We start from the raw sequence: 18439 nt of genomic DNA, 5'->3' as shown, positions 1-18439 counted from the left end.
ATTGTTTTGTGGGGATGATGACGTTTCTCTTTTGCGCTTTTCCTTATTTATGTTAGTATTTTTTTCTTTTACTACTAGTTTGTCAAATTTCAGGTACGCGATATTTCCCTTTTCTCTCTCCTCTTTTAGCTGCGCCTGCAACGTTTTCCTTTTCTCTATTACTTCCTTTGTGTAGTCTTCTGTAACATATACATTTTTGAAGTTTTTCTTCTTTCCCATAACTTCATTCTTCTTCCATTCGCTCGTAAAGGAAATCAGAATTGGTCTTGGTTTTCCAGAAGACTTTCCCTTTCCTAGACGATATATTTTGTTTATCTCATGTTCTTGTAATTGTATGTCAAGGTCAGTTTTGAAAATATGTATTGTATTTTGTATTAATTCTTGTGTAGACCTTTCGCCTTCATTTACTCCAAACATTATCAAATTGTTTTGCTTCTTTCCTCTTTTTAAACTTTCTACTTCCTTTTCGAGATTTTCTACTTTTATTTTTAAGTTTCTATTTTCTGTTATAATAGGTTGAAGTTTTTCGTCTAATCTCTCCATTATATTATTTGTTATCGAATCTTTCAATTCTATTGTTTGGTTCAAGATTTCATTCTTCATTTTATCAAACAATAGTTGAAACTGATCTTCCATTCTTGTAAACTAAATCTGCGTGTTATGGAACGTAATTAGTGGTAGTTTTTATTTACTTGCTCTGGCAACACTAGTTAGCTGTTGCTGTGACAAGTGTCAATGTCATTGATCTTTTGTCTATGCTCAATATGATTGGTGAATTTCTAACCTCTAATTATCACTTTTTGGAGATACTTTTGTTGAAATTCAAGAACTTACGTGATATTGTGTGAAATCGGTAGTTCCACTACACGGACGACACTTCGATTTGTGTTTTGTGACGTCGCAGTCTCAAGAACAGTGTACGAAATTATTTTTTAGCACTCAATATTACGGAGCTACACAATTACGATGCTTACAGTATGACAGCCGGAAACGGACCCCGGACTATAGCACATTATAAATAATGTCTAAGCTTCTTTTTTACACCTTAGCCTTAGGAGTATAGGCATACTGTCGTAATTGCTGAGACGGAGATGCCATCTTTTGGTATCCTTAATTGGTAAGTACCATATACAAATTCATTGTTTTTGCTGGATTTTTATCCGAGGATAAATAACAAAATATTATATCCGTGTAGTCACGTTATCTTTATGAAAATACTGTTGTGTTAAATACTTCAGAACAATAGCCAGTGCTAATTTGAAAATAGATTTTCTAAGATTAACATTATTATAACTATTTTCACCAATACCATCGAATATTGTTAAAATACACATATGTAGTTGTAAAGATATTTTTTAAACAAAGTAAGATCTTTAGTGGATTGTCATGGTCATGAATGGTTTTATACAAAAACAAAACCCAACTTTCAGGCATGTGGCATTCTATGATCGTATACTGAAAAGTAAGCAGTGAATCCTACTTAATAAATCCGTCTCAGGGACATAACATAAATAAACTATGACTATTATAAATCTACAGACATTTCCTCTAAATACTAAAACCTGACGCATGCGTTCATCTGCTAAATGGGTGGAGATAGGATGACAGCTGCACTTTATTCTTACCCCCGTCAAATGCGACACACCGTGACTCCTGCCACGCATAAACTTTAAAACTATTTCTCGACGTTTTCTTTCAATCATTCTGGTTTACTGTCAAGGATCAAGCAAGGTCAGGCTTGGGTATGCCTTTATGGCCCAACCGTGTGTCCACCGTATCCTCCGTATATGATGACACGCGGGTAATGCTTCTCTTCCAACAGCTCGATGCAGGTTATTCCCGAAACATATCCAGAGTGAACCTCCGTCGAGCATATAGGAAAGTGTTTCTGACGGCCGATCTACCCAATGTTTTAGAAGGAAGAATGAGTTCAAAGGTTTGTAAACCAAACCGAAATTCACTTGTGCCTCCCTTCTTACAAAATTACTTCTCCTTCCTTTATCTACAGAGGTGGGTCAAAACCGAAACTCCTGGTATTTGCACTTCTCCCTAGAAATATTTCCGCTGTTACCGTCTAGGCCGACTCTCAACCATGCTGTAGTACGTTAAACAACAGCATTTTTATTTCAATTTCTTTTTGATTGAAAGTTGAAAGTTGTCAAAAGAAATAGATGCAATTTAAAAATATAAGGGCTTGAGAATATTAAACATTAAATTACATTCCTTAACAAGGATCGGTATGATTTCAATATGGAAAATGAATTCTTGTCTCATACGCCGAAGTAATAAGAAAATTAACTTATACTCGTACTGTCTCGACAGTTTATACAAGCTTTACAGAAATATTTTTATATTGGGCAGTCTATTTGATGAATAAATTAATATATTTTGTCGTATTCCGTTGTAATTTTGGCTAAGAATTTAGGATTTGTTGTTTTAGTTTTATAATAATATCGTCGACCTACGAAAACTATAAAACGCATGGTTAAACCAATTAATGTAATTGAAGTGTAAATTATTAGAAAAATTAATAATGAATAACTTTATCGAATTGAAAACTTAGGAAACATCTTACACTTCACTTACCCTTGACATAGACAATTTAAAATCCGCAATAAGACGCTATTAGCAATTACTCCTACATGTATAATGAAAACTAAACTGAATATATAAATAAGTTTAAAAGAGCCTTTCGTCTTTCTTTTGTAATGTACTTTAGTTAGTCTTTGAGTTATAACTACGGCAAAATTAGTTTTAGACTACATCATTTCATAGAACGCAAGAAATAATATGATTGTTACGGCATTGCCAAACGCTTTGCTTCAGGCGCCCCCTCAACATTATGTGAAACGCTTATTAATATGTATTAATATCAAATATGTTTTCTAAATTAATATCAATTTTATTATTTTTTGTAAATAATTGTGTACCCTTTTTATATGCGATCCTGTGTTGTATAAGTCGAAAAATCCTATTACTCAATCAATTACAATCAATTAGTAGGTAGTACAGACCCGAGAGACTGGTGCAAATCTTATATTACATAGACATAGACATAGACATAGACATAGACATAGACATAGACATAGACATAGACATAGACATAGACATAGACATAGACATAGACATAGACATAGACATAGACATAGACATAGACATAGACATAGACATAGACATAGACATAGACATAGACATAGACATAGACATAGACATAGACATAGACATAGACATAGACATAGACATAGACATAGACATAGACATAGACATAGACATAGACATAGACATAGACATAGACATAGACATAGACATAGACATAGACATAGACATAGACATAGACATAGACATAGACATAGACATAGACATAGACATAGACATAGACATAGACATAGACATAGACATAGACATAGACATAGACATAGACATAGACATAGACATAGACATAGACATAGACATAGACATAGACATAGACATAGACATAGACATAGACATAGACATAGACATAGACATAACATTTATTACAAACAAAAACACACACACATAAACACACAAAATAACAATACTTAAAGAAAACATAAAATAAAATAAGACATCACAAACAATAAAAATTAGAAATTAAAATTAAGAAATTTTCTTTTGCCATTCGGTTCGTTTCTAGTGTGCAATGTGTGTACAAATTACAATTACAACGCTTTTATTCCGATCTCTTTTAACAAACAATTCTACATTTGTGTCTTTTATTATCTAAGTCATTGCGACAGTCGGTCATAATATAACGAACATACGACAAACTTTCACTATCTTAAATACAATTTGTAGCAAATACGATAAAAACGTTATCTTTAATATGGCAAAACGTCGTACACTTAGCTACCGGATTACTTTATCTCTCCCTACAAGAGCCTTACAGATTATTTATAGAACATAACATTTAAGAATATATTTTCTAAATCTATTAAGGGAAGCCAAAATATATCGAGTATATAAAGAACGATTTCTTAATTACGCAACTAAAACTTAACTATAACTAAATAAAATGATGTAATCTAATAAAAGAAAAAAACTATTTTTACACGCTTTATATTAGCTTCACCTGTATGTATGTATGTAACCGACTCCTTCGGACTCGATTTTGACCCACTTTAAACGGACAGATTTAATTCAAACTTTGTACACTTATAAAGAATCAGCGACAATATAATAATTTCATAGGTTTATCTCGAAAAAACAATGAAACTTTTTTAAGTCCACAAAGCAATACGATTAAATTGAGACAACACGTATTGCTGCTAGGACTAAAAAGTGGAATATAAATATAGTTTAAAAAAACTATAAAACACGCTTTTAAAGCACATCAAACTAAAAAGTGAAAAATAATTCCTAATTTAGGCTGAAAATGGTAATGGTTCATTATTTATTAAATATCTCCTATTACATTACTGAAGAATTCTACACAAATTACACTCTGCTACGTGAACTCTCGGACTAGGGTAAACTAAATCTAGTCCAATTTAACCCCAAGAAGACACAAGTTTACGCATTATTTGCTAAAAATACACCCTTTGTCGCTACTCCTCCCTTCGAAGACACTCTCGTTAAAGCTAGCATCGGAATACTGGGCGTTGACATATCGAATGACGTTTCGCGGTCATTTGGAAGGAAAGGCTAAGTTAGCCTCTAAGAAGGTTTATGTGCTCAGCAAGGCGAGACGGTACTTCACTCCGGGCCACCTCTTGCAACTCTATAAAGCACAAATTTGGTCCCACATGGAGTACTGTTCTCACCTCTGGGCAGAAGCTTCCCAGTACCAGCTACTTCCACTTGACTGTATTCAACGAAGAGCGATTCGAATCGTCGACGACCAATCACTTTCCGCTTGGCTTGATCCCTCGGCGTTTCGTAGAGATGTGGGGTCTGTCTGCATCTTTTACCGAATTTACCATTGAGAGTCTTTAGAGGTGTTGTTCAGACTAATATCTGCAGCCGAGTTTATTCATCGGGCGTCAAGGCAGAATACAAAATACCATCCGTATCACCTCGACGTCGTTCCAGAACTGCGAGTTTCTTAAGGCAGTTTTCACTATGTGGAACCAGATGCCTACTGATATATTTCCGAACCAATTTGACTTAGGGTCCTCCAAGAAAAGAGCGTATCAATTCTTAAAAGGCTGACAACGCACTTGCGAGCCTCCTGGCCGGCGTCCATGGGCGGCGGTATCAGTTAACATCATATGAGCCTCCTGTCCGTTTGAGTCCTGTTACATAAATATCGTATGATGTTCACACAGACCGCTAAATAAACATATATTCGCAACATTGTAGGAAATTATTTAAATGTTTTATTTGTTTAGGCTTCACAAAATTGAGGCTACAGATTCGCTATGTACTTTCTTTATGATTAACGTCATAAATTTATCTTATCGCATCTCAGTGTATTTAAATACTTTTACACAGTAGGCGGCAGTCGGCATTTAATAAAAGATGAAACTACGTCTTCATGTCAATTATTCAGCAGTTGAGTAAAATCTGATGATTTTCTTTAGGAAAAGGTAAGTAAAAATGAATTTCTTAACAATGATAATCTTAATATATATATATCTTAATATATATAAATTACGTGTCACGTTGTTTGTCCGCTATGGACTCCTAAACTACCGAACCGATATCAATCAAATTTGCACACCGTGTGAAGTTTGATCCAACTTAAAAGATAGGATAGCTTACATCTCAATTTATATCTGCAATATTATTTTATAGCAAAATATTTGTTTATTATTTGATAGTCACAATTCTAAGAGATGGCGTTGTGTTGAAAGTAGCAACGTTTCGGATAAGCTACAATTTAATGGCATAACCCCCAATAAAGCATGGTGGTCCCCATGACTGGTGTTCTCCTACCGTTTCCCTACCAATAGTTTGCTATTATGTAATATAACAAAAACCTTAGCCACAGCAACGCCTGGCCTAGTATCGTAGTAAATTTGTTACTAGTGATAAATATATACGTATTATATAAAAAAAAATCTTTTATAAAAGGTATAAAATTTAGTAGCTTGTTATTAATATCCGTTCAAACATGCTTCGTAGTATTCTTAAGAAAATATCAAAACATAAATTAACCTTTTTTTTTAGAAAGAAATGAATTATGAAAGAAAATGGTCACCTATAAATACGGACGAGATTCCGCCTCCAGTAGTTCCAGGAATTTATCGTCCAAAAAATCGTAAGTAACGCGGATTGAACAATAAATTCTGCATTATATTACTACATATATAACTAGCTGCTCCCGCGAATTTTGTTTCTCCTAAATGCGATTTTACTTAGCCTACCTTTTTCTCTATATAAACCTCAGAGTTCAAGTCTTAAGATTTTAATTAACACATAAAAAATAAGGGGTGAAAATTTTGGGTTGTATGTATTTTTTATGGCACGTTATAAAAAAAAATGTCGTCCAAAAAATAAAAATAAAATATTAGGGGTAGACAACCCTTATCACTTAGGGGTATGAAAAATATATAGTAGCCGATTCTCAGACCTACTGAATATGCATATAAAATTTGATAAAAATCGGTCAAGGCTTTTCGGAGGAGTATAGTAACTAACATTGTAACACGAGAATTTTCTATATAAGATAATATATTATTCAAATGGTCGTATTAAGAAAAAGGAGCAGTGACGAAAATTGGACATTTCCGTCTTATTTTCAGGGGCAGGTAGGTGGAGATTTGGCCGCAGACGCACGTCTTGGTTGAAAAATCTTAGACAGTGGTTTGATGAAAGCACTAAGTTATTGTTAAGAAGCACGTCATCCAAAAATAAAGTAGCCATGATCAATGCCAACCTTCGAAAAGAGATGTCACTTTAAAAATAAGAAGAAGAAGAGTCTAATTTTGGTCGCTGTTTCTTTTCTTACATACTCCTAATATAAAAGCCATTCTTTAATTCACACACCAAGACATTGTTGTATTCATATATAACAATTAACATCTGCCTGAGATAACTATACCTACTACAATTTCTGTTTTCAGGTGTGCCAGGTATCAATTCATATACACGTAGAAAGAACATACGAGCCGTACTCAAAAATGGTCACCTGAATATCGAAAGTAAATCAAAACAAAGACAACTATTCTCCAACTACATCGTAGCACTTGTTGAAGCAAGATGGAGGTGGACCCTTCTCAATTTTGTAAGCGCACACACGTGTCTTTGGCTTTTTTTTGGAACCATCTATTGGATTATTTCATACAACCATGACGACTTCTCATCTGTACCCACATCTCAAAACGCTTCGAAAACAATACCGTGCATACGAAATCTATATGGCTTTACCTCGGCTTTCCTCTTCAGCATCGAAGTTCACACAACGGTCGCATACGGAAAGCGAGCAATCACACTTGAATGTCCCCAGACTGTAACTGCGATGTGCTTACAATGCATTGTGAGCTCAATATTCCAGGCAATAATGGTCGGCATACTTTTCGCAAAGTTGACTCGACCTCGAGCCAGGACGCAGACAATTCTCTTTAGCAGACAAGCAGTTATAAATCTGAGAAATGACAAATTCTGTCTAATATTCAGAGTCGGCGATATGAGGAAGTCTAGAATATTGAATATAAAGCCTCAAGCCTACGTAATAAGGTTTCAAACTGAGCACAAACAGATGAATATTAGCGATCAAATTGAATTGAATGTTGATGTAGATGAATGTGAACAAACTTTTTTCCTATGGCCAATTACGGTGGTCCATTGGATAGATGAAAAAAGTCCGTTTTACAAATTATCAGCAGCTGACCTGTTGTGTAGTAAAATAGAAATACTCGTCGTTTTCGAAGGTATGATAGAATCAACCGGTCAATCGGTGCAAGCGCGGTCGAGTTTTATAGAGTGTGATATATTTTGGGGTCATAGATTTGCGACGATGATTGGCTATGATACGGAGAGGATGATGTATGATGTCGATTTTTCAAAGCTATCAGAAATTCAACAGGTCGACACACCTTTGTGTTCTGCGAGTGAATTTAGTACATTGTTATCAGTCCTTTCGGACACTTCACGGGAGTTCACTACATCGCATGAATTTAATGAATGGACGTGAGTTGTAACAAAGAGGTGGTTAAATTGTCTGAGTATCCCTGAATATGTAAATGAATAGGTTCATTTCTGAATTCAAATAACTATCTTAATTTTTATTAATAGACCAGTGCCGATAATTTTTGAAACCAAAAAAAATTACAGTAGGATGAAACCCATTAGAAAAGCAGGGGAATATGATCAAAATGACAGGAAAAATAAATTACGGTCGATCTGAGGTCGGGAAGGGGTAGGGGGGGGTGTTTTAAGGGTAAAAAACGGTTTATCTCGATTTCCGGCAAAACTACAAGTCCTATCGAAGAAAGTTTAATGGCAAAGTTGTAGGTAATAAAAAGATCTAAAACTTTTGTATTTACACATTTTTCACATAACCTCAAAATTGGTGTGACAAATTCAAAAAACCAAGTTTTTGGTTTTTTATTCTTATCTTTTACAAAAATTTATTTTTTTAAACGAAATTTGGTGAAAACTTACCTTATTATGTCCCAAATATACTGTAATTTATTTGATTAAAAATATTTATTTTTTCACCTTATTTTGAATTAATATCGAAAAAACACCCTAATTTTCAATCGAAAATTCTGACGTCAAAATTTCAGCTTTTTTCAAAGGGTTGGTGTGCTTTCAGTTCGTTGAAATCTCTACTTTCCTATGGTAAAAAAATATATATATATATTACCATAGAAAATCTTCTCAGAAAATGCAAAACATCGTAAGCAGTAACGCCCAGACCCGTCATACCCTTCCCTACTTCTCGGTAATATATATATATTTTTTTACCATAGGAAAGTAGAGATTTCAACAAACTGAAAGCACACCAACCCTTTAAAAAAAGCTGAAATTTTGACGTCAGAATTTTCGATTGAAAATTAGGGTGTTTTTTCGATATTAATTCAAAATAAGGCGAACAAATAAATATTTTTAATCAAATAAATTACAGTATATTTGGGACATAATAAGGTAAGTTTTCACCAAATTTCGTTTAAAAAAATAAATTTTTGTAAAAGATAAAAATAAAAAACCAAAAACTTGGTTTTTTGAATTTTTCACACCAATTTTGAGGTTATGTGAAAAATGTGTAAATACAAAAGTTTTAGATCTTTTTATTACCTACAACTTTGCCATTAAACTTTCTTCGATAGGACTTGTAGTTTTGCCGGAAATCGAGATAAACCGTTTTTTACCCTTAAAACACCCCCCCCTACCCCTTCCCGACCTCAGATCGACCGTAATTTATTTTTCCTTTCATTTTGATCATATTCCCCTGCCTTTCTAATGGGTTTCATCCTACTGTAATTTTTTTCACTTTTTATTTATTTTGAAGGCTATCTGCACTGGTCTATAATTGCATCTTTGACTGATAAAACGCGAACTTATTACATAACTTGTACAATATTCGAGTGCCTCTTTTAGCAGGTTTATTTGATAGTGTTTCTACACTTTTAGACTTATAATTTAAATCAATATAATTATTTCAAAAATACTGATATTAAGATCCAATAATAAAAATGCGAATTTTCTTACCAGTTAAATTTATATAAAATACTGTAAAAATTATACTCACAACTTGGTAATGATAGTTTTCTTATGGGCGTGCATAATTTATATCAAATATTTTTTCATTCACTGATAATTTTATCTTTTGCCATCACAATGATTAAAATGTAAATCAGTGGCGCTACAACCTTTTTAGGTCTGGGCCTCAGATTTCTGTATCTGTTTCATGATCATTTGTCAATCTCAATAGGTGATCAACCTCCTGTGCTTGACCAATAGCCAATGTCAAATGCGCACATAGACAGTCCATAATTTAGGTCTGGGCCTCAGATTTCTGTACAGCCGAGTATTGAACCTACGTCCATAGAGATGAGAGTCGCACGCTGAAGCCACTAGGCCAACACTGCTCACAATGATCTATATACAATGAAAGCTCTCTCCACAAGTTAAGAACAAGGTTTGCGTTAGCTAAATTTTGTAGTCGTGACTCAGGCGAATTCAAAGTAAACCGAATATTTGAAGAAGTTATAACAAGATTTAAGATGAGCCTTAACTAATTAGTGAAGGTTTTGTCTATGTTTCAGAATTAATTGGCAAAAGGTTTGAATGAAAACGCTGAAATCGAGATACTATCATGTTATGTAAACGTCTGGAGGATCTAATATCGAATTATTGTGAAATAAAACGAGACTACGAGAAAACGTGTTTACTGTTCATTATGTAGGTTTTGCTATTGTAATTTAATATTTTGAGATAAACGATGAAACTTGTTTTACAATGTCTAATAATAAGTTTATAAATACGTTCTGAAGCCAATATCTATTAAAATGTTAATATTTTAGTCCTTTTTTTGTTTATCAGTGTATTACTTAATCAATAAAAGTAATTAAGCGAAATTGAATTAAATAGAAAACAAAATGAATATACTACTACTAAAGTCTATTGTGTATTAAACTAAAATAAAAAAGGTATTTGAAAAAAAAATTGTTGGAAGAAGTAAATACTGTCAGGCATAGATAGAATAATAAAAAGACAGTCAATTTTATTTTATTTATGAAAATAGATTTACTGTGTTTGCTTTGTGTTTGGTTCTTTAAAAAAAGGTAAAAATTAAATACACACGGTAATAAAATATGGCGGTAAAAAAGGGAGGTTATTAAGGAGCTGGTAAATAAATGAATGATTAACAACAATATTAAGGGTTTCGCATTGGTTTGCTGAGCTAGAGTTAGGAAGAACTTTCATTAACAACGACCCCCGAACGCGAAGATCTACATCGGTAGTAACTGAATAAATGATGTCTGAAAAGTTGAAACATTGTGGAGGACTGACGGAAATTTCCTTGGACAGCTTTGCGAGACCAGAAGGCTAGAGTCCCCGAAGGGAGGTGGGCCAATTTCACCCAAATCTGGCAATGTACTCTTACTTTGCCTTAGCGATTTCCCGTTTTATTGAATATGCTCAGTAAATGTGGCGGAGAATTTCTTGCTAGTTCTTCTTGCCGTTCCACGTCCTTGTTTTGGGAACTATAAATTTAGATCTTCCTTTTTTATAAATATTGACGTTTATTGTTAATAATATGATTAAATTATTTTTTTAAGTTTAAGTTTAAGCAATATAACACAAATTAACGTTAAAAAATTATATAAAGGTGTAGGTATAGCCTCTGCAGTGAGGCTTTGGAATTCACTTCCCGTCCCTATCCGCTCAACTCCTTCTCTATCTTCGTTTCAACCTCTACTGCACAACCATTACGTGTCCACATCGTGTCCCTAACTTTCGTACGAAGGAAAAGAGCACATGAAACAGTTAGATCTGAAATTATCCTGTTTCATGTGTTCTTTTTCTTTTTGATGTGCTTTTTTTTTAGTGTCCCTTCCACTGATTAAATATGTTTAAATTGCTTTGCTTTCATTAGTTTTGTCTCAGTAACTTTGTGTCTTCTGTAGTTTTGCACTTCCTGCGCACTCCTTAACTATTTTCTTTCACCGTGGCAGAGATCACTCGAAAGCAGTTGCCGCTAGTTGCCCTCCTTTTTATTTAATTATTTTAATTGTACTGTATTTCTGGTTTACTGCAACGAAGTGTTAATAAATGAAGCCTGCAAAAGTTTTAATAATTTAACTGTTTATTGAAGTGACATATTTAAAATTACATAATTAATAAAGGCGAACGTCATTTTATGCACACGTATACAAGGTTGAAATTAGCTCCGGGCTGTCATACGAGTAATGTTGTACGTGACTGAACCTGAGGTCTATAGAACGCGTATTGGGCTTATAGATAGCCCTAATCATAGCCAATACCGATATAAAGTTGTTCTTGATCTTTAAATAAGAATAATAAAAATAGTATGAATTTCAACAAATTTCAATATGAATTCTGTTAATAATAGGTTCAAATCTTGATAGACATTTTTAGATTTATTCAAAAGTTGCCTCATACGAACTTTTTGTTCCTTGTATAAGTCCAAATATATATTTTAGAAATTAGTATTAATTACAATATTTATAACTCAAGAACGGCTGAACTTATTTGTCTTAGAAGCAGGAGACGGGGATAGAGACACAATACGCAACTGACAGCTAAACGTAAGATTATCTATGGTTAAGTATGATTGAAAAAGACAATTAGAAGTTTTGAAGTTGATGATTTTATTTTGATGTTTCTATAAGCTTATCGTGCCGATATTATCATTCATAATGCCACGACCAAGATCGAATCTTTCCCGACAAAAACCTAATGCAATAAACGTGTAAAAGTGTTTACAATTACATGTTTTTATATATTTGAATTTTTTTATTTAAGAAGTGTGTACAGGACAATGTCTATCGGGTCCGCTAGTAACAAATAATTAGTACTATATTTAACTATTTTATTAAAACTAGATTAATGAGAAAAACTCTTTTACAACATAATCATTACTTATAGAACTTAAATTAAGAAAATCGTAAGGTTCACTTCTGTATTATCTTGCCTCTTTAAAACTTTCATGCGATCGAAGTAACTTAATAATAGAGTAATTAAGATTAAGATATGCAAAAACAAATGTTATTCAGATTCTGCTATCTATTTAACTGTACCGCGCTCTATCATATTGTATAATTCCATGATACCTGACTCTGAAAAGCGAAATTAGAAATGAAAACTTTCCTTTCATGGCGAAGTCCGCATCTAAATTATGATATCTGAGGGACGCCCGTAAAATGTACGTAAAAAGTAGTAGGAAATGGTTTATCTCTGTCATGATATGAGATAGGACAGGACAGGTTTTTGAATTACGGTTGTTGTCAGGATTCAATAAAAGTGAGTTGTAATAATATATTTGGATGATATTTTTACAATCCTATTTCCCAAGCCCACCGTATTACACTCGTTAAAAAAACTTATATTTAGAACATAAGTTCAAGAATTACTCATAAATGACTTGATTTATTATGCATTCCTGTATTCCATGACATTTGCATGCCTGTTTATGTATGGCTGATTGTGCGGACTTTTCTTGTGTTCGATTTTTGTATTATGTACCACTATCATGGCAAATAAATGATTTATTTATTAATAAAAACTTTCCAATTTGTTCCAAAATATAATTTTATTTGCTTGACTTTTAAGAGAACAATCTGAAGCCAGAATTGATTAAAACGAAGGGCACAATTAAGCATTTTCTTATTGTTTTATACGCAAATTAATGATCATAACTAAATTGGGGAATCAAACGAGGATCTCCAATTAAACACATCGAAATTACCCCCGATTAGGTATTTGAATTACCAAAATTAGTCATCAAAATGTCACATATTAAATTTAATTAGAAAATTATTTATTGTTAAAATAGTTGACTATATAAGGGTGTATATAAATGTAAAGTCAAGATAAGTGGTTTAGGCGTAGCGTCACAGAGGTCACGCTAACATGGCGTAATACAGGGTCGGGTGTGGTCTAAGACTTAAGATTTTGGGATTCTCCTATCGATATTAGTTGTCATTAAAATCTTGTAATGATTATGTATTCTTAAAGGCTATATTGACGGGACGAGATATTACATGCTACTACCTCACCTGCTTTCTATTCCATTTCATCCTCGATAATTAGGAATTTAATTGTAATTAAATAATTTAATATCAACCTGGATGCGCTTGTATTAAGTCATTAAGGCACGTTTGAATTTCGGTTGTACGTCCCTAGATATATTTATATGGTAGCTATGACTATGTATAGTGAAGTGAATTCAACGACAATATTCCAATCGTTCATTGTTACCTCTGGCTTTCTACCTTCCTTTCTCCACGCGGAATCCTTTACCTTCTTGCTCATTATGTAGGTGCTGCTCTCACTTCTCATTTCTGTGACACATCCTCTTTAATCTATTCTATAATATTATATGCATCTATAAAACAATAATTAATACTGCACTATAAATTATTATTTTCTTAAAAGTTGTCTTCTAACTTATACCATGCGCTAACTCGTAGTAACTTCTAAACGTGATTTTGAGCTAAAAGTTGGTGTTGAAAATAACAATGTGGTATAACTACATTATAATAATGTTGTTACATAACAGTATTCAGCCTGCCGGCGTTTCTTGTCCTACTGTTGGCTTAACACTTTTGCGTTAAAGGAGCATAAAATTATATTCGAATAAGCCCTGTCGTAAGTTTGCCTGATCTTATCTATTGGTTGTATGATGGAGATAAAAATCAGGATAAATATACAATCCAAGTATAATTGGAAGCTTGTGTTATTTTGTGAATAAGCGTGTGATTGTGTGATTTTTCATGTCAAATAAATAAATGTTGTTGTGGTTGTTCGATAGACGAAAAATATGGCACAGAGCGCCCCACGCTTTTTCACAATAATACCAGTATTTTTTGTTCATTACCATTTTCAGCCTAAATTAGGAATTATTTTTCACTTTTTAGTTTGATGTGCTTTAAAAGCGTGCATTCTAGTTTTTTTAAACTATTATTTATTTTTTAGTTAATTTTTATTTTATTTTTTGCATTTTTTTTCGGATTATTGCATTGTCATCGATCTTTGACAGGTGCGCAAAGTTTGAATTAAGTCGTTTTGTCCGTTAAAAGTGGGTCAAAATCGAGTCCGAAGGAGTCGGTTACATACATACATACATACAGGCGAACCTAATATAAAGCGTGTAAAAAAGACGGACGAACATAAGCATTTGTAAATTGAAACCAAAGCAAAGATGAATCATACATAGTCCAGGTTTGCATTAAATAAATAAGTTACTTTAAAAAATACTGTGTTTCATCTTTTGTACTGATACCGTATCTCTCAGTAACTTAATGTAAGGAAACTGTACGTGGTCAAGTGACTGCCATGAATTTAAAAAACAAATGGATAAGGCGTTTGAAAAAGCTATTCCAATAATAATCTGATTATGTTTATTTATTAGAGAATACCGTCGGTAATGTGTTGGTAACAATTTTTTTAAACTTTTAAAATCATAAAATAACTGAATAACTTTTTGAAGTCAAAAGTGTCGCAAGTGCGTTGCTGGCGCACTTGCGAGCCCTCTGGCATTGAGAGTGTCCATTATCACTTAACATCAGGTGAGCCTCCTGCCCGTTTGCCCCCCGTTCTATAAAAAAAATATATATACAACGATTGAATCTTATAGAGGTCGTGTGAATGCCTGCTTTGATTTTAAAACAAAAAAAAACACGAGGTAGTATTTGATGGGGGTTTCAGAATAAATGCAATCCATTCTATAACTAAGGATACCCCTAGGGTTATATAAATTCTTGGATCGCAGTTAAGGCATTAGTGTCCAGTTTAAGAGTCGGGCGGTGCAGTGCGGATTGCGAGTCGCCTTCAGAACATAAATCACTATGTTTTAGCGCAACGAGCTAACAGCTCGGATCACTCGCGATGCCAAACTGATGCTTGTTTAAAGTTTTGAAAATATCAAAACTCTATTTATCTTCCAGAGTTGTTATTTTGTAATGTTTATCATTAATTTAATAAACAAAATACAATACTTTCACTTTGTGGAACCAGCTGCCCACTGAAGTATTTCCGAACCAATTCGACTGGGGGTCCTTCAAAAAAAGAGCGTACCAATTCTTAAAAGGCCGGCAACGTACTCGCGAGCCCTCTGGCATTGAGAGTGTCCATGGGCGGCGGTATCACTTAACGTCAGGAGGCTCTGCCCGTTTGTCCCCCGTGCTATAAAAAAAAAATATGAAGTTGAATTCTCGCGTTTAAAACTAGCACTTTTCGTTCTATGCGCAATACTATTTTTATGAATATTAAATTTTAATCTGGCTTAGACATAAAAATCGACTTCCTCTGCACTTGAACCTGTACGTACCTACGTAACTGAAAACATTTGCTGGTAATCTTTCCCTGCTCTGAACATTGGAAAAGCATCAATCAATAAACCGGTAATTTGGCAGAATGTCGTGACACGATATCGGCATGTGCCGCGGTTAAAATATATACGCAATAACATCTTCCCTTCTGATATACATCGTTGTAGTTAAATGTTGAAACCCTACATTTTTGTAATTGGCCGGTAAATATTTTAATATTAGCTATGAGCACCGCGCCATATAATAAAACAGCTACGCCATGGCAATCAAACTACTCGTACTTCTATTATGTGAGGAAGTTCTTAGATCATAAGTTTTGACAGAACACAGATTATAACATAATAGATAATAATAATTCCATATTTGCAGGCTTTAATATGGCTGTATGTGCGATTTTTTTATCCAGCCAGTGTCAGTCACTTTGCGTTATATTTCTCCAGCGCATGAGGAACTAATAATTCATTGGATGGGGTTCAACCGCACGACCGTCATGAATCAGAATCGATAGTTACGCCAGCCATAAGGCACAACAGCTTATAATCCCGTACCCTTAGATAAATTTGATTTATTAGAAAATATCGATAAAACATTCGAAAAAGATAAAATGTTTTTTAATACGATTTATAACATAAACTTTAAAAAAATATGACCTCACTCGGCTTCAAGTTTTGAAACTTGAAATTTGATAGACATAACTAAAAACCAATCTAACAGCGACATCTAAAGAATTGATGGGATTGTTGTGTAAGGAAGACGCAATTGTGAATTATTGGGTCGATATCGAACGAGATACGTAAGAGCTTTCTCCCATCTCCACGGTGCTGCGGCAATATAACATTTCGGGCTAAGTTATATGTGCCTGGCTCTTGATAAAATTGAAGAGTGCACTTAGTGATTTTCTATAGGATCTAAGTTTTTATACAAACATAAATCTCTTTCGTTTTTCAGTGTGTAATCGATAATATACATTATGTCCACGCCTATCTTTTAAGTTTTTTCTATTTATTTTTATATAACAGGGGGCAAACGGGCAGGAGGCTCATCTGATAATCTCTAATCAGCTGGTGGCCCTCTAGATACCTCAGGAGCTAGTCGTTAACAATGGTTTCCATTATTTTTGAGAGCAAGGAGGTTATAGGTATGGGGCAATAGTTGGACGGATCAGACCAATCGCCTTTTTTAGGAATCGGATGTATTGAAGCGGTTTTCCAGTAGTTTGGGGCAGTGCCAAGCAAGTTGAGGTACCGGAAAAGGCGCGTTAGGGTCATCAGGCCCGTTCGACTTATGAATGACCAAGGAAGATAGTGCTTTGCGGACAACACGTTGCCAGAATACGATACGCGGCACAACGGAATATTCCAATTTTTTGCCCCGGAATAATAAGAGAAAGAAAAGAATAAGGCGGGTTTTGCAGGTTCAAGATGGAAGAGAACCATCTGACATTGTCAAAGTCCACAGAGAACGTGGAAGGGATTTCATCGACTAAATAGGGATTAAATGTTGACTTTCATGACGTCATATCGTCGTGATGACCTACGGGTTATTTCAAGAGAAAATGTCAGCCAATTACTAATTGAGCTAATCACTGAGCCGTGATTTTACAGACTAAGGGATCAACTCTTGGATTCGATTAAAGTCGCAATGACATTTTTTAATGAATAAAAAAAAAGCCTTTTATTTCCCTCATTTAAGGTTTACACTTCTTACAATTTATTTTAGTGTTAGTTCATGTATTTTAATCTATGTTAGTATAACTTCTCTTTCCTTTACTTCATTGTATGTGTACCTAAATTTCTATATATATATATATATATATATTTTTTTACCCCATATATTTTTTTTTCTTCTACCCCAAGTTGGGTGTAGGCCTCCTCCAGTGACGCCCATTTGTCTAATGAATTACCTACCTATGAATTATTAAGATATATATAGATAAAAATTTGCATTATTATAATTTGAAAGTTCTGAAAATTCAAAGCTATCAAGATGTTCCTTACAACTTTTCATTCCGTTCCACGTCAACTCCACTTACGTCAAGCGAGTTATGATTAAATTAGATTATTGGGTTAGGTATACATTTACATACCGTACTCCAGTGAGACAGATTTATTGAACCCACAAAACTTATTTCAAAGCTAATGTATGATATGTATGTTTGGAAAATGGAGTTTCGAAATAAATAACTTCGCTTCTATTGCATTAAAATCCTAGAAATGTGAAACGTAGCGGATGAGTAATTTAAAATTGTATTAAAGTTTCAAAACGATAATACTACACAGATAAAAATTTACGCAGATAAAAAAGAGTTAAAAACAATCAAACATCAAACTTTGCTAAAATAAATAAATTGTTATTTGCAAGTGACAAATTCCGTAATTTAAATATTTTATTATGTTACGCGCACGCACTGTATATTTAGTCAATAGAAAATCCTTGGATTTAAGCTTAGCGGATCAGCTTTATATAGATTGCAGAACGTCATGCAGGATGTAGAACAAAGAGTGGAACAAATCCAC

The 18439-nt window shown here is 33.7% G+C and overlaps 1 protein-coding gene across 2 annotated transcripts; it reads left to right on the top strand.

Annotated features, from left to right (window-relative positions):
• The first annotated feature begins 5443 nt into the window (after positions 1–5443).
• On the top strand, positions 5444–11707 carry LOC125054564 (G protein-activated inward rectifier potassium channel 4-like). 2 transcript variants are annotated; one of them, XM_047656543.1, is made up of 4 exons: positions 5444–5546; positions 6130–6220; positions 7026–8190; positions 9434–11707. In XM_047656543.1, the coding sequence occupies exons 2-3, from the start codon at positions 6136–6138 to the stop codon at positions 8093–8095; spliced, it is 1155 nt and encodes a 384-aa protein (XP_047512499.1). In that variant the 5' UTR covers positions 5444–5546; positions 6130–6135; the 3' UTR covers positions 8096–8190; positions 9434–11707. The 2 variants fall into 2 exon arrangements, with proteins under 2 accessions (XP_047512499.1, XP_047512507.1); XM_047656551.1 differs by having other exon boundaries at positions 5476–5546; positions 6134–6220.
• Positions 11708–18439: the final 6732 nt, after the last annotated feature.

The sequence above is a fragment of the Pieris napi genome, chromosome 1 (assembly GCF_905475465.1).
Source record: "Pieris napi chromosome 1, ilPieNapi1.2, whole genome shotgun sequence".
In the NCBI taxonomy this organism is placed as follows: Eukaryota; Metazoa; Arthropoda; class Insecta; order Lepidoptera; family Pieridae; genus Pieris; species Pieris napi.
This window is presented reverse-complemented; position numbering and strand designations above follow the sequence as displayed.

What these genes read in the sequence shown, in the direction of transcription:
- LOC125054564 (XM_047656543.1), top strand. Translation starts at nt 6,136, where the DNA reads ATGAATTATGAAAGAAAATGGTCACCTATAAATACGGACGAGATTCCG. An exon ending in AATTTATCGTCCAAAAAATC is followed by an intron (nt 6,221 to 7,025) that starts GTAAGTAACGCG and finishes TTCTGTTTTCAG; the next exon opens with GTGTGCCAGGTATCAATTCA.